We start from the raw sequence: 17142 nt of genomic DNA on the forward strand, positions 1-17142 counted from the left end.
GGCCAACGTGGACATTTGAAGAAGGAAGGTGGGGATGAAATTGTCTCATTTGATTTTTATGTGGCCGACAGAGCTCTCTGATCTTGGTTAGAAGTGTCACTCCTCAGTGTTCTTGGAGTTGGCTTGTTTTCTTTGAAGTAATCATTTTTGGGCCACTTGCCTGTTTCTGTAAGGCTAAATTCATTAAGACTCAGTACTATAGGGGCGCCTGGGTGGCTCAGTGGGTTAAGCCTCTGCCTTTGGCTCAGGTTATGATCTCAGAGTCCTGGGATCGAGCCCAGCATCGGGCTCTCTGCTCAGCAGGGAGCCTGCTTCCCCCTCTCTCTCTGCCTGCCTCTCTGGCTACTTGTGATCTCTGTCTGTCAAATAAATAAATAAAATCTTAAAAAAAAAGACTCGATACTATAAATTAGGTACACCTCAATAACACAAATCTAACCTGGCATCTGGAAATAGTGACACGTTGCCATAAGTGGAAAGCAAAGAATGGCTGAGGGGGGCTGGGTGGGAAAGGGTTAACAGACCAGGATCCCGACCCTGTCCATAGGAGGGCCTGCTGGGCTGGTGTCTGGGAACTCGGGCTTGGGGACAGTTCCTGCTGTTCCCTCAGTGATAAGAGTGACTCTTGGCCTGAGCTGTTTGGGCCAACACCGTGGTTTACGCCGCACGCCTGCTTTCCTTCCGGGACCCTGGAATTTCGGTACATGCTGAGCAGAGGAGGCCCTGGTGACCTGCCCCCAACAAAAATCCGGGACTCGGAGTCTCCAGTGAGCCTCCCTAGCGGATGGCATTTCATACATATTGTCACCATTCACTGCTGGGGTATCCAGGGTGTCCCGTGGGATCCGCTAGCAGCGGTGTGTGGAAGCTCGAGCCTGGGTTCCTGCGGACTCTGCCTCCAGGGCCTTTACCCTCTGCAGATTCTGCTCTACGTTTTTTTCTCTGTAATGAATCACTGCTGTGAGGACGAGCATGTGCTGAGACCTCCTAGCGAATCGCTGAGCTGGGGGTTGTCTTGGGGACCCGTGGCACAATGCCCCATTGCCATCCGGTGTCATGGATTGACCAACCACGTGGCTGTCTGGAGAGTTCCTGCATCTGTCACTGGGCATTGCACCAGGACTCCAGGGCCAGGCCAAGTACTACACCTTAGCAAAGCTGAATTTCTTTATATTTTTCTACATAAAAACCAAAAATAAATAAACGTATTCTTCCGCAAGATGATCCCAGTGGGTCACCTTGCCCACTGTGGTGTTCACATGCCATTTAAAGACAGCCCCGTGGACCAGGATGAAACAACACTGGAGGAAAGACGCCGAAAGCAGCACAACGGGACCCCCACCGGCAGAGCTGCCCGCCACCGGCTGGCTCGGCCCAGTGAGCGAGCGAGGCCTCTGCCAAAGGGATGCTACTCTCTTCCCACTCCTCCACTATCTCTTTAAGCTGGAAATGAACCCTCTTTGCCTCTAAGGGCTCTCCCTGGATTATTATCCCCACTCTCAGGCGTCAACCACTTTCTCTTTGTTGACAAGTCCCTTATACCTTTCCCAGCTTCTGTCTCTTTCCTGAGCTCCAAACCTGCATATGCCACTGTCACCAGAGACCTAGGGGACACCTAGCTGTGCCATGAGACTTCATACTCCACAGCCAAAGCTGAGCCCACTGGCTCTTCCTCTGAACTGCTCCATTTCCTCCAGACTCAGGGAGTGGTGCCATTATCCACGCCATCCACTGTCACCCCAGTTAGGGACTGGGCGGTCCCCCTGGGGAATCTTCCCCACCGTCACTCTCCTTTTGAACCCCTAAGCCCGGCTTCTGCCGCAATTTCTGCCCAGACCACGCTTTGCCCTTCCTTATGTCTGGGAGGCGAGGCCCCAAGCCTGCACCTCCCAGGCTTTCTTGCCCTCCGGCTTTTGGCAGGACTTGGAAGCTTCCATCAGGAGACTGGAGGGTGCCAGGAGAGAGAAGATAGAGCGTGTGCTTCTTGCTGCCCATTGCTTCAGAGCTGTATCTCTGGCTGGGTCTGTTCACATGGCTCAGGTTCTCTCTGGGTTCTGGAAAACACTCCTCTCTAGCCCTTCCTGCCTAGGAGTAAAAGGGCTTCCTGTGGTTGCTAGTCCCCAGGTGTCTCGACCCCCGTGTCTGCTTCCTTAACCTTCTTGTACCCCAGGAGCTACTCCCTCCACTAGAGGTTCTCTGTGTGACCCACAGTGGCAAGCTCTGTGTCCTGCCAGGCTATGCCTGATGACCACCTTACTCCGTGTCTCCTGCTGGTTCATCCCCTCCTCTGTGTACTCCTGCTGCCATCCAGGTCAGACATGACGGGCAGAGGCTCTGGAGTCAGACAGACATGGCTTTGAGTCGTGGCTTTGTCCCTTACTATCGACACAAACCCGGGCAGGTCATGTAACTCTTTGAGCCTTCATTTCCTCATCTGTGAAATGGGAACAGTGATGCATCTTTCTTCATAGAATGGTTGCAAGGATTAGATGCAAGAAGGTGTGTGAGGGGCTGAGGTTCTTAATCAAAGTCTGATTCTTGTTCCTGTGTTCCTTACCACCACTCGCTGGATCTGGGGAACCCCAGTTGCTCCTCCCACCTCTATCCTCACCTCCTGCTCATCCATCCAACCCCACCCCTGGCCCCCTGCGGCTGTGCTCTAATGCAAATATAAGCAAGTCTCCTGGGTTTAAACCCTTCATTGGCCCCACTGAACAATCAGGTTAGACTCGGATTCTTGGCAGGTGAAGCCCCTTTCCTGCCACCCCATGGGGCACTTCACACCCAAGTGATCCCACCCACGCTGCTGAATGCCCCCCATCCCTACTGCTCTGGCTCATGCTCTGGGCCTGCCACCAGCTGTTCCCTCTACTCAGAATGCTGTTCCTCTCTCTGATCTCCTTCACAAATTCTTATTCTTAGTTATCCTTTGAAATCCAAACTCGTGAGCCCCCTCCTCTGAGAAGCCCTCCCAGACCTCGAAGGGAGATCAAGGCCACCTACTCCTTGAGACTTGTATCCTCATGCACATTTCTGCTATGCCGGCCAGCCTGAGATGACGTCTATCTGATGACCTGGCCACCTCTCCCACCAGATGGTGCTGTGGGGAGGGAGGGCCTACAGTGCTTGCCTTTCAGTCTCTGGGGCCAGCCCTGGGTGGGGAGGGGGATGACCCACCTTAGGAGGTAATGAGCTCTTTATCACCAGAAATGTACCTGAGCCAAGCACAGGAAAGTAAGACCACAGAGGGAACTGGAGCATTTGATGGCAAAAAAGGTTGAGTTCATGGCATCTGTGGTCTCTTCTACACAAAGTATGCTATTGGGTAGTGAGATCCCCATCACTCCACATATTCAAACAGAGTTCCCCTGTAGGAACACTCTAGGGGCATCTCCTGCACCGAGCCATTTCCTGTACTTCCTTGGTGATGCCGTGGGTAACTCCCTTCTGTGTGTCTCTATGAGGCCAAAGAAACCAGAAGGTTCTGAGGGGCTCTAGGGTTCTGTTTCCACTATGTCACCCCTAATACAAGTCTCTTCTGATTCATCAATATAAGACAAACAGCTACTTCGCTTTTTCTCCCAAAGTCTTAAACGTATTTTCTCTTCTGACGGTAAGGTCTTTCTTTCCTCCCCTCAGTGGCCACCCCCTCCGCACACTGCCTTGAACACACACATCCGCGAGGCGGGGAGAACTTGAGGCAGGCGATGCCCATATCAGTCTCAGCTATGAAAACGGCAAAAACAATTAGACACATCTCTAAATGGAAAGGAAAATCTACGCCCAGAACAATTCTGCTCAGCTGCTTATTCAGCTGATTTCGGGAAGGTCTGCCTGGCAGAGGGACGAGCTTTCATTGCTCTCTGGGGACTGGTGGGCAAATGGACATGCAGGTTCTGAGAGACGACTGGGGCTCCCGTGCTCTGGGCCTCCTGTCATGACAGAGGCCTCTGGGCCCCAGGCCGGGAAGGCAGATGGCAGGGAAGCTCTGGGGGGTGGTTGGACACTGGGGAGCAAGATGATTTTCTGTAGTTCAGAGAGGTTCTAAAAATTTTGTGTTTCACACTGACCATTCACGCCAGGCAATCAATAGTGAGAAGGTAGGGAAAGAAGGCCCAGACTGTCCAAAAGCAAGACCTGTACATCTGTACATCTTCCTGGGGCAAGGGGTGAGATGTGGTGTGTGTCCTGAGGCAGTAAGCGTTTGAAGACCACCTTCTATAAACTGCCCTAGAAGACCCTCACCCCTTCCCCCAGACCCCCTCCGTCAGGGCATTCAATATCCCTAATGGGAGTTATTTGTTTACCTGCATCTTCCCATCTACACTGCCAGCTTCCTGGGGACAGTGGTCTGTGCAGTCCAGCCATGTGCCCGCAGGGCTGTGGTATACACTAAGTGCCTGGGCGGTGCTGCAGCCTCTCCAAGACTCTAGTTGGCTCCAGCAGGCCCTGGCAGCTCAGCTCCAGTGTCTATGGCTGCCTCCCTCCTCTGGTCTGAACCTGCCAGGGGAGGCCCCCCTCAGACACTGTGGGCATCCCTTGGCCCAGCCTTCTAGCCACCTTCTGAAATCACAAAGCATTCTACCATGGCCAGATGCAAAAGCACAGGATCGCAGGCTGAGACAGCCCCTCAACCCCATTATTTTATCAGGTTATCTCTCAATTGACTCCAAAAGAAATCCCCAGGCAAGAAACGTCAGAAACATTTATGGCCTTTTAACTCAAAGCCATCACTAATTCTTCCTAGACTTGAACTTCCTGGGAGGCCAGGTGAGTGATCCCAGGTTGCCTTTGCCTTTTGAGTCAGAGTCAGAAAATCCTCGCATCCTGGGAGGGCTAGAAGAGGGTGTCCTTCCCCTCAGTCCTGGGCCTGTTTCCCCCCACCCCATCCTTCCCAGACACTGCCCATCCTGAAATCATTCATAAATCTCTTGTGGGCAGCGTGGATGGCTGGGAGCACACTTCGGGACCCAGAGTTCAACCTTGCCTCCTGTGATGGGGCTGCTCTGCTTCCAGACATTCTGGGGTGTGTGTGTGTGTGTGTGGCAGGAGCCCCTTTTCCTCCCCAACTTGATCCTCAAAGGACAAGGTCTCTGATGCTTCCATTTCTCTTCCATAACCAGTCTCCAAGGGACAAACACAGAAATAAAGCCCGGTTCTGACCTTGACCTTCGTACTCTGGGTGTGGTCTGGGGGCTTGTTACAAATGCAACAACCAGTGCTCCTGAGTCAGAATCCGCAGTCACCGCGCTCCCCCCTCCCAAAGGTGATTCACGTGCACATGGAGGGGCACGATGGGTGCAGGTAGAAGACAGGGTGGTGGTTATCCTTCAGGGGGGTGTGGATGGCAACTGGAGGAGGACAGGTAGCATTTCCGGGATGCTAGCAATGGTTTGTTTCCTGATAAGGATGCTGGATTCACAGCTGAGATCGGTTCGGGAAAATTCACTGAGCTTAACACTTATTATATGTGTGTGAATGGGGAACTGTGTATACTTTAATAAAAAGTTAAAAAAAAAAAAAAAGGAATCAGGGTTGTTAGTGAGTAGAGGCAGCTGGGAGCTCTACAGCTAGGCCACGCTCCTCTGAGCTGCCAGGAGGGCTGCCAATGCCTGCGGACTTGCATGGGAGCGCCCTGAGTCCCACCTGCCTCGCTCTTACCTTGCCTGCCTGCCTGCCCGCCCAAGGACCCTTTCAGCACTGAGGGTGACCGAGGGACAGCAGCTTGGCTTTGACTTCGGGCCTGAGTTTGTCCCCACCCCAGTTCTAGTGGAGCAAGGTCACATAAGGCCAGAAATTGCTACGGACATACCTCCGTCCAATCAACCGGCATCAAGACCACTTTCCAGGCTCTTCTCCATCCCAAGTTCACAAGAGACGCTTTATCAGTGTCTCTTGAGCAGTGTCCACAGGGGAACACCAGAATCCAGACATAATCCCATCATTCATAATGATAATGGCTAACATTCATTGAATCTTATTGGGAGGCAGGCACTAAATGCTTTGCATAGACGATGCTACTGAATCCTTTTTTTTTTTTTTTAAAGATTTTATTTATTTATTTGACAGACAGAGATCACAAGCAGGCAGAGAGGCAGGCAGAGAGAGGAGGAGGAAGCAGGCTCCCTGCTGAGCAGAGAGCTCGATGCGGGGCTCGATCCCAGGACCTAGAGATCATGACCTGAGCCGAAGGCAGCGGCTTAACCCACTGAGCCACCCAGGCGCCCCGCTACTGAATCCTTATGTCCATTTTACAGAGGAGTAAACTAAAGGTCAGAGGCATTAAGTAACCTGAAGTCACACAGTAGGGAAATAGGGTAGTTGGGATTTGAACACGAAACAGTCTGACTGTAATTCTCTTATATGCTAGGTATTCTGAAGTGTTTGGGGACACATCAAAAACGAATGAATAAATTTATGAAAACCAGTGAATTATGCACCTTAAAAGGGTGAATTTTATGGTATATGAATGATATCTCACATTTTAAAAATACGAATGGACAAATTTGGGGGATAAATGTTGACCACATCCCTAAGAATTTGGTGGACCTGCTTCTTTTGTACGAACCAGCGAACAACAAATACACACACACACACACACACACATATACATATATGTATATATTTATATATATATATATAAATATATACATATATGTATATATACATATATATATATTTCTTTTAAAAAATATTTTATTTATTTATTTGACACAGAGAGAGATCACAAGTAGGCAGAGAGGCAGGCAGAGAGAGAGAGGGGGGAAGCAGGCTCCCCGCTGAGCAGAGAGCCCGATGTGGGGCTCGATCCCAGGACCCTGGGATCATGACCGGAGCCGAAGGCAGAGGCTTAACCCACCAAGCCACCCAGGCGCCCCTATATATATATATTTCTTAAAAAACAAAACAGGCCTAGTCCCAAGCTTCAATGCTGCCGCCTAGCCACATGTGGCGGAGTTTTGGTTTTCTCTCATGTCACGTGGGGACGGTGAACCTTACCTTGTCAGGATTGTGGGGATTAGAAGGGACGTGTGCACGGGGCAGCAGGGTTGGCCTTGTGAATCGGAGCAGAGAGCACTGAGTTTCAGGAGGGCACAGGCCTGGGGAGTCACCATGGGGCTGCTGACGGCCTCCACCCCCAGTGAGGCTCCGAGAGTCCCCGAAGCTGTTGGGACCTTGGTTGGGATCTGAGGCCCACCTGGGTCTCCCCCTCCCTGCAGAGTCCCTTCTCGCCACCCCCACGCTCATGCTGGGGGTTCTCCCTAGGGTTCTACAAGGAACACAAGCGCCTTTTCTCTCCCCCCACCCACCTTACTCCCTTCTTTGGGCTGCCAGGAGCTGGGATTCCTGAACCAGGTCAGCGAGTCCATTTTGACCTGGCCCTCTCACACCCAGCCCCCTCCGGGCACGGGGGCTCCGGCCAAGGTCCTTGCAGGCAGCTCCCTGCCCACGGGGGCCACGTTGCTATGGTGATTCCACTACCCACACAGCGTCCAGGGAGACAGCATTGTATAGCTGGAGCTCTTTGCAAGACTTGCTGACACCGGCTGGGAGGATTCCGGAAAGGGTCAGAGGGAGTGGGGGGATGGGAACTAAGGTGTGTGCGTGCACGCGCGTGTGCGCTCTCACGCATGCGAGTGAGTGCTTGCACGTGCAGCCACCCGCATCCAAGTTACAATGGCCCTCCCCAGTAGAGCTACAGCCCCTAGGGAGGCGTAATCTCCTGACGGTCATAGGTTTCTTCCCCAGGTGCTGATCACGGTTTAACACTGTGTTTCGTTTCCATATTGAAACGAAAAGGAAAAAGAACGGGCATTGACACAGCAGCAGGACAGACCCAACTGTGACTTCTATCGCTCTGCACCTGAAGCCAGCTCCACGTTTCCTGCCTTGCCCTTTGTCCTATGAAAAGTGCCTCTGGAACACAGAGCAGGGCACCTTGCTCGTAACTGCGACCGGGAGAGAGCTGCCTACCCGCTGTGCCCCGTGCTCCCGGCGCCTCACCGCCAGCCTCTCAGCCCACACCACCGCTGTGCACGGGGCTTGTTATGCTCATTTCACAGATGGAAAAACCGAGCCTTGGAGAAGCTAAGTCACGGGCCACAGTCAGGGGCCAATACATGTAGGGGTGGGAGTCCCTGTGGAAGACCTGTGTCCGCTGAACCAGCAGGCCCTTCTTCCTTCTTCTCCCAGCTCCGTGGCTGCTTACCGGTGGGCGGCTCGTTTGACCCAGAGAGACCAGAACCCGAAGCACCAGGTCAGCTAAAGGAGCCAAGCCCTCTTGGTTAGCAGGGGGAGCACAACCCAAACTGCCCTCACTGGGGACTGGCATTTAGGCTCTAAATTCAGGAGCATTCCCATCCCCTTCCTGAGCGATATGGGGAATTATTAACCAGATGACCCCGGTCCTAGCCCACGTGCACATTTGTGCTGACCCAGTTCAGTCCAGAGGAGTCAGTCCGTGCCTCCCCCCCACAGTCATGAATGTGGGCTCCCCTCGGCAGAGCCTGCGAAATAGCGCTGACTGCCAATAAATGAATCCTCGGGGACGGTGAGAACTGGGGCCTAACATCTCCCGAGCCCTCATGTTCGGAGCTAATGCTGATTTGTAAAGTGCTTTATGATTTATTCATACCGCCTTGCCAGGCTTCCCAGGACAACCTTCCCCTCACACAAATGAGCGCAACTCCCAGAACAGAATGTCAGGCTTCATTAAAGGAAAAAAACCCAGGTGTGGGGGATGTCCCCCCGCCCTTTTTTTTTTTTTTTTTTTTTTGCTCCCTAGCTTACGTCATCCAGCATTTGCAGGACTTGGGTCCAAGTCGAGAAGGCACCTGTGCAGGAGCGGCCTCTGGCCCCTGAGCAGGTTAAGAGGTCAGCACCTTCTTCCTAGGAGGAAGAGACCCTCTGTGCGCTGAAACTCAGGCCAGCGGAGATGCTGCAGCAGACGACCGAAGCTGGGCAGAGAGGCGCCCCAGGAGCGGCCAGGGTGGGGCTCTGCTCCCTGATTCTTGGCTGGAAGATCGGGGGGGACCCCTCAGCTCTCAGGGGGTACCACTGAGGCATCAGAGCTGTGTAAAGTACAATGCACCCCACTGGCCCCTGATACCATTTTCATTATTGGTTTAATCATGGTCTCCTCAAACTTGGGTGGGAGAGGTGTCCCCAGGCACAGAGGGAAGAAGGAAATCCCTGCTCTCCTCACTGAGCTTCTTCTGGGGGCGTCAGGAGCAGCCCCTTCCTGTGGCCTCACCCCTGCCCAGGAAAATTGCCCTTAAACACACCGGCATCCATGAAATTGCAAGGGCACAAAAGTCAAAATTCATGCTGAGCAGAAATGTAGGGGACTTGAATGTGAGGGACCTAAGGGTCTTCACAGCATCCCTAAAATGAGCAAGACTCCCACAAGCCACGGTCGCCATCCTTGTGCCAATGGGTCACACCTGCAAGGGAACACACCACTAAGCCACACCCACAGGGACTTTGGTATAGTGCCGCATGCATCTTCGACGCTCCCTGTCCTCTAGAGTATCGGGGCTCAACCATCCACTTCTCAAATGGAACCTTTCGGACAGAGAAAACAGTCTGTGGTCATCTCACTTGCTAGGCAATTCACAATGAAGTTACTGGTAACTCAAACAATTTCTCGATGCTGTGTGAGCGACGACAGTCTGATCGAATCATCTGCAGGACTCAGGTGGGGGCACTCTTACGTACAGCATGAGATTCTGGGAGCTCCCATTCTTTCCACATGCTGTCTCAGGGCGCAGGGACCAGATGAGGAAGAAAGAGGTCCTCCCCTGTGTATGCTCCCTCCATACCAGTTTGCAACCTGTGAGTGTCCAGTAGTAGACGACACTGAGACACTGAGACCAAGTATGCTCTAAAAGAGACCATGCGAAAAAGGGCCCACGTAGCTCTCAATGCCTTACAAGAAAACACGAACAACAGAAGAGTTGCTTTCGATTAATCTGGCCGACACCGATCCTCTGGCCATCCCTTCTAGCTCTGGTCCTCCAGGTTGGGAATTGGATGAATAATCACTTTGGGGACAATACAGAGACCCAAATGGCTAACCCCGTTTTGAGAGATCACAGTAGTCAAAGTCCAGAAATAAATCCCAACTGCGCATTCTCCTCTGAAATAGCGAGCCAACGATACATTCCACTGAGAGTGAGTACCACACCATTGTAAACGGCTACTGCACGAACTCTTGTAGGAAAAACCACCGCCGCCACCGCCACCAAGGAGGCAGCGAATGTCTAGAACATGGTAATTAATTTTCAAAATAGGATTTCTAAAATATAGTTAATAAATTATACTGTTTTGGGCTTCCTTAAGTACATGTATTCTCAGTGGGGGGGGGGGATATAGTTCCCAAGGGGGCAAACATTGGTTTTTAAATGGGAAAATATTACTCTTTCATGTATAAACTATAAGATTTACATACAGTATATAAACAAATGTACAGTATATCTTCGGTATTAAATTTTCATGAGGAGATAATTATTAAAGTCTAAAAAGGCTTCTTAGGGGGGCAATAAGGAAAAAGAGGGGTTGAGAAACACTGCTTAAATAGAAAAGAGTAGCTCTTTTTCTATTTGACTCAAAGTCACATGCGCAGACACCTCTTACACTATTCTGTAATAGTTCTTGAGATACGCAGGCAGATTTATTCCTTCTTACGCGACCCTGACCCTGACCCCAGGTATGGATCCTTTTCTGGTTGGTAGTTTTCCTCCCTCGCTTTTACAGGCTACCCGGCCATTTCTCTGGGGGCTGTCTTCTAGCGGTGGCCTCTTAAATAAATCCATTATCTTAATTTTATAGGCAGTAGTGAAGTCCATCCTGGTCTGAAAGCAACAATATACTGTGCTGTTGGAACCGCATGAACGAGCTGTCTTTTGCCAGTTCACATATTTTCATTCATTTCTGGGTTTGAATCTGTGTTTTTGAGGATGGGAAACCAAGAAAACCTTATATTTTATACCCTGGGAAGATGCAGAATGACTTACGGTGCAAAGTGTTTCGAAGGTCTTTTCAGACACAAAGGATCCATCAAGGCCGAAGAGGAATATCGACGCATAGGAGAGCATCCCTCCGAGGATAATGAGGTTGTTCATGTACGGACTGGACATCTTTATCAGTCTGTCAAGAGAAGGACGACCGTTAACAGAACTGTTAATGCCGTTATTCCTCCAGCAAACATTCCCTGAATGCCTACTAGGTGTACAGTGTTGCCACGGCTGGAGGAGAGAGAAACGCAAGCCCGGGTTTCCTCCACTTCCCACAGCTGCCGTCCCAGGCTGTGCACCTGCTAGGGGCTGCACCTAGAAGGGCCCAGAAGGACCCTGGAAGCTATCTGATGCTACTGGTGGATTTTTCCTTTATCGGGTTCATCTGTCATTTCCCTAGAGGGCAGACTGTAGCACCAGTTTTCTCAACCATTCATTTTCAGTTTACACAGACACATTATTAAAGCAACAGGTCTTTCTTTCCTCTGGGGCTGAGAAGAGAGGCTAAACCTAGAGACTTCTACACTTAAGCTCAGCAGCCTTAAGGGAGGAGGGAGAGGAGGGGGAGAAGGCCACACCACTCTTCGCCTTGCCAAGTGGGGCCGGCCCAGGAGGTCTACAGGGCTGCTGAGGAAGTGTGGTCGGTCACCAGGGCGTAGGTGAGCATTTGCTTTGGCTGTCCGAAGCTGCCACGGTCTTGTGCGCCAAGGGGTCACATGCCTAGTCTTTAGGTGATAAAAATGGACAACGGAGTCCCCATCCCCACCCTTCCCCTGTCTTCACCAGGCTGCGGGGGGCAATCTTTACACTCCCACACTCTACACGCCTGTCTCTGGCCTCCTGCAGGAATTCCGCTTTGGCTCCCCAGCTGCCCGGCAAGCCGGGCCTGACCGAGACCGGCGCCCAGCTGGAATGCACCCTCACAAGTGCCTGGCTACCCCAGCACAATCCACGGGGTCTATCTTGGGTTTTGAGGCACCCCTCCCCCCCAGTCCAGGTGCTTTTTTGCAGATCGTAATTATGGTCAATTGTTCCCCGAACATTTTCTTTTACACTCTGCCATTTTACAAATCCTTTCACATTTAAAAATGCAATGTGTCCAAGTGGAAGAGAGATAAAAAGCCTGGTGTAAATTATGGATCACATGCGGCCTTTGAGCAGGGAGCATGAGTTGGGACCTCCCCCCAGAGGTGCACCCCTGGCCGGCCACTGGGCCCAGAGGAGTCTCCTCATGAGTAAAATGGGAGCACAGACCACACTGCCCAGGCCACGTGGGCAGCTCATATAAGGCTGGATTCCTGGAGGTCCTTTTGCAAACCACAGACTACTAAGGCCCCTTTATCCTTATTACGATGGGAAGCTGGGGCAGGGGGAGGGCCAGGAGGCGGGGTGGTTACTGGAGGAAAAGAACCTTAACAAATAGGTAGAACTTAGGGACATAAAAGTGAGGGGAACTTGGAGCTACTGTGACATTTCTTATTTCTTTCAGATTTTTTAATCTGCAAAGCCAGTCAAAAAATTCACATAGCTGCCAGTCTCCTGGAAGAGTAACAGTAATTTTCCACAGGAGGCCAGAACAGTGTAATTAAAGAATTAAAGGAGTCTAGTCTTACCATAGGGGCAACTTGCTGTTAAGATAGGTATTTTGGAAGCTTGTAGAAAGGGAGTCTAATATTAATTGAGAACTGATTCCGGGCCCAGGCCTTGCACCAAATGCTAAGGGGCATGGTCATGAGCTAAGGTTTGTACAGAGTAGGCAAAACTTTCTTGAATTTTTTTGTGGCAGCATATGTGTTACTAATGTATAGAAAATAAACAGGTGAATAAAACTCCTTTTTTTCTTCGGGAAATAGGTTTGACTGATCAAAATCAAAAACAACAAAGAAATAGAGAGCCTCCAAGTTCTTTCTTTGCAAGCAGGAAGAGAAGAAAGAAAACAACTCTGTTCTCTTTGGAATCAGACTTGCTCCTGGGAGCCAGGAAGGTCACACAGTGTGGCTTCTGGGCTCGATGTCACCAAGGCTGTGCCCCTGGTGCCTCTCTCTGAGCCCCTGCTCAGTGGCTCCCCAGCAACCCAGGGAGCCGGGTCCAGGGGTTTGCTCTGGGAACCACAGAAGCTGGTTGTGCTCAGTGAACACCACCGCCTATGCGGTGGCCTGTTCTACCCACGACCGACCAGAATAACTCAGGCTGTGAGCTGCTCTCCTCCAGAGAGTGAAGAGCGTGTGTGGTAAAAAAGAAATCAAAGCCAGAAACCCAGGGGACAGGTTCAGCCACACACAGCAGTGTGGCCTCGGACAGCAGTCCTCTCTCTGTCACTGGGATTCTGTACTCTCTTCTGTGAATCAGGGGGAGTTGTTTGAGGGTCCCAGCGAGAATGATGTGAGAGAGGAGCTTCTCGGGCTGTAAATACTGCCCCGGACCGTGGAGGAGGGGGTGCCCCTTCCTGAACTCAGTGACTACCTCAGGCACTGCTTCCCCAGGACACTGTGGGAGGAGCCAAGGCTCTGGGGGAGTCCTGCTTCTGTATTTTTCCTCCTGGACAGGTAGAAAGTGCGGGGGCATAGCCAAAGTTCCGAGGAGGCCAGCGACTCAGACCCTTGGAGTTTATTTAACCCATCCCTCCTGTGCAACCCGCAGCCCTGCCTCTGTGTGTGTGTGTGTGTGTGTGTGTGTGTGGTGGGCACACGTGTTTGTGCATGGCTGTGCACATATGTACATTCCACAGAACATCTAATCACATCCCAGGGACCGAACAACCACTTTAGAAAATTGCCCCGAATACATCTCCCGTGCCCCTGGTGCACCGATCACGTGACGCCCCTACACTTGATCCACGAGGTTTGTTGATCGGAATGCATCATCCAAGAGGAGGGTGTGAGGGGCTTACTTCTGATTCCGATTCTTGATGTTGAAGAAGAGGAACGCGCTGGCCATGATCATCCCCAGGATGGTGAGGGCAGAGAGGATGCTGTAGAGAGGTAGGGAGATCTTCCGGAGCTGCTCCAGGATGATGGTCTTGTCTTTTGGTGGTTCGGATCCTAGAATGTTGAGGAACAGACATCAGCGGAGCCTGGTGCACGGTCAGGAGAACATCTCGGCCGGCAGGTCTTGTCATCTGACACCTGTGCACAACCTCCGAGTAGGACACAGCTACTGGGTAAGAGAGCCCCAGTGGCTGGCCAGTCTACTGGCAGGAAGCCTCAGCTAGGACTTACTTCTTTCTCTAAATAGAATCAATAAGGAATTTGTGATGCATTTAATAGCCATTAAAAGACTAGAATTTGATTTGGTCTAATTACCCTGTTGAAAAACCATTCTCATTTGTCCCCATAGGTAACAGCAGCTCGGAAAGCACACGGCTGGACGCTGTGAGTGGGACCCACTGGGTGCCACTGGGGGCAAGGAGCCTGGCTTGGGCTCTCAAGGTCTCTGCTCTGACACATGATAATGACCACCCTCAATAGGGCAGACGCCTTGCCTGTCAGTTTCACCAAGACGTAGATGTCTCTGGGCGTGGGTTTTCTGCCTCAAGGTCATTATGTTACAAAAGCTCTTTCTGGTTTTCCATTTTCATAAGCCTCACTAACTGTGGGAGGCAGAAGCTACTGGCATGCCTCCCCCTCCCTGTTGTGCCAGGACTGGACCAGAACTGTGGGATTCCATTTCTCTATGTGACTGCAGAGCTGTCCCTGCTCATTCTCCAAGGGCACCGGGAACCTAGGGGAGCCCTGAGGGCCTCAGAGAAAACTCATGTTTCTGGTCACTGGTAAAACTGTATCCAGGCTGGCTTGGGAGGAGGGCTGTAGGCACTCGTCCCACCTCGCCTCACTTCTTATAAATCCCTTTCCTCTCAGCTGCTATTTCAAGTCAGGCTTCTGCTGTGGAACTGTGGAATATTGGGGCTGGGGCTTTTTTTCTCTGGTAGGGAAAGTGGGGAGCCTGGGGAGCCCCAGGCAGGGGTCATGGAGACCCACTATAGCTATGCCCTGGGGGCCAACCTGGGTCACACCTCCATTCCCAGGAGACAAGCAGAGGACGGGCAGGTGAGACAGCAGGGATGGAGATCCCCTTCCCCGAACACCTGTGTTTCAAAAACTCTCCTAGCAAGTTCAGATGTGTTTGGAAATATTCAGGGGATAAGAAGAGTTCGAACCATCAAAGTAGGGAAGTTGCTGGGTTCGAAAACAGCTGGGAACCTGCTGGCATGGTTAAATGTAAAAGTTTCAAGCAATTCCATGTAAAGGAATATTTTTAAGGAGTGGCTTCAGGGCTGAAAGTCAGGGCAAACGCAGACACAAGGTGGATGAAGTAACACCATTTCTTGCTTCTAGAAGTGAAAGCTCCTCATGTGAATCCTTCTTCCTCCATTCTTCCATTTTCCTCCCCACCGGTCCCCCCCACCCCCAAGAGAACCTCTGGCTGCATCAGGTTAGCTCAAGTGTCTTCTGGTTCCCAAACACTGTTTGGGAACTGGCTGGGAACAAGCCCCTCTCTGGGCATTGAGAAAATGGCTGAGGGTTGGACCAATGGGTCCACGACAAGTATGACCACTCGCTGTTCACATAGAAACAACGTCAGGAAACTGACCACATCTCCTCTTCCTTACCCTGCCTTCCCTCCCCCCAAAATGGTGCCTTCACACATAATGTACCTTAACTAAGATGTTTCGGAAGCCACTTGGTAATGACTTATCAGAAGCATCCGCAGTGACCACCTTGAGTTTTCTTTCCTGCTCCTCACCCTGCCCATTCACTCGTTACTTGTCTGTTCTGCACTATTCCGTCATCCATCACTATACCTTCATTTGTCATCATTAAGGATGACCAGTCATCCTTAATGATCACATTCTACCTGTCATGTCTGGTGTTGGGTACCAGTGATTCAAAGTCAACCAAGACACAGCCCCTGTCCTCAAGGAACTTACACACTAGACATGTAAAAAGAAAAAGGCAGTAAGAAGCAATCATGTTTACTGAATGCTTACGATGGGTTAAGCCCTTTATAGAGATTTTCTCATTTAATTCATCCAACAGCCTCACAGGTAGAGAAGATTACTTCTGTTTTACAGATAGGCAACCGTTTTCTAAGAGCTAAGTGACTTTTATGGATAGTAAGTGGCAAAGCCGGCAGGATTTGAACCCAGACCTGCCTGAGTCCTGTGCTCTGACTATCATGCAAAGGCAGGGTCCGGGTGGCTGATAACATCAGGCACAGAGAGGCCTGAGCCTGAAGCAGACAGAAGAGTGCAGTTCTCCCTGACGGAGTCTGGAAAGGCTACAGACGGGAAAGCTGGTCCTCAGAAGATGAAAAATTGGCTGGCCACAAGGAAGCCAAGGAGGAAAAGGCATTTTGGGCAGAGGACCCAGCAGGGGCAAAGGCACGGTGGTGTCCTGGCCTATTTGAGGAACTGTAAGCCGTTTGGTTGGGGAGATCTGAAAGAAGAGGCAGAGAAATGGGAAGGTCCTGAGCTGATTCCGTGGAGTGAGGCCTGCAGCTGAGCAATGGGGACAGGCAGGGCTCTGAGCAGAGGTGGAGAATCTTCAGTGTGACGGGCAGGGCACCTTGGCTGCTGAGAGCAGAATGCACTTGCAGGAATTAAGATGGGTTCAACTCATCCACCACCCACCCATCCGTCTGTCCGTCCATCTATCCACCCACCCACCCCTACCTTATTGACTCATATGCTCCCCCGTTCATTCATTTATTCACGCACCCAGTCATTCCCTTGATCAGTCACGTGTTTAGTTTCTCATCAAATATGAACCTTGAACATGTGTCAGACCCTGTCTGGCATCAAGGGTTTAAAGTCAGGGAGCTCATGGTCAAACGACCTAGAAATTGCCATGCAAAAGACAGTGACTATGGGGAAGGCAGAGACAAACACCGTGAAAGTTAGGCAGTTAACCATGAGCTCAGCTGGGGGCAAACAGGGAAGGCTGCACAGAAGAGGTGTCATTTGATCTCGTCCTAGAAGCTAAGGAGGATTTCTTCAGCTGAAGAGGAGGGAATGATTTTCAGGAAGACCAGCAGGTGGACAGGATTTATTACGAACCCAAACAAGTCACTTCTCACAGGAGCAGACAGAGCTAGACTACCTGGGTCACATTTAAACAGAGTTACTCCT

The 17142-nt window shown here is 51.2% G+C and overlaps 1 protein-coding gene across 1 annotated transcript in view; it reads right to left on the reverse strand.

The window, feature by feature from the left end:
• The window catches only part of GABBR2 (gamma-aminobutyric acid type B receptor subunit 2), a 336631-nt gene that overhangs the window by 63261 nt on the left and 256228 nt on the right, over window positions 1-17142 (reverse strand). The window contains exons 10-11 of the mRNA XM_047700879.1: window positions 13906-14056; window positions 11016-11148 (exon numbers count right to left, since the gene is read on the reverse strand). Coding sequence (XP_047556835.1) covers window positions 11016-11148; window positions 13906-14056 — 284 coding nt within the window. The remainder of the gene's footprint in view (window positions 1-11015; window positions 11149-13905; window positions 14057-17142) is intronic.

This window comes from Lutra lutra, chromosome 13, assembly GCF_902655055.1.
Source record: "Lutra lutra chromosome 13, mLutLut1.2, whole genome shotgun sequence".
NCBI lineage: Eukaryota > Metazoa > Chordata > Mammalia > Carnivora > Mustelidae > Lutra > Lutra lutra.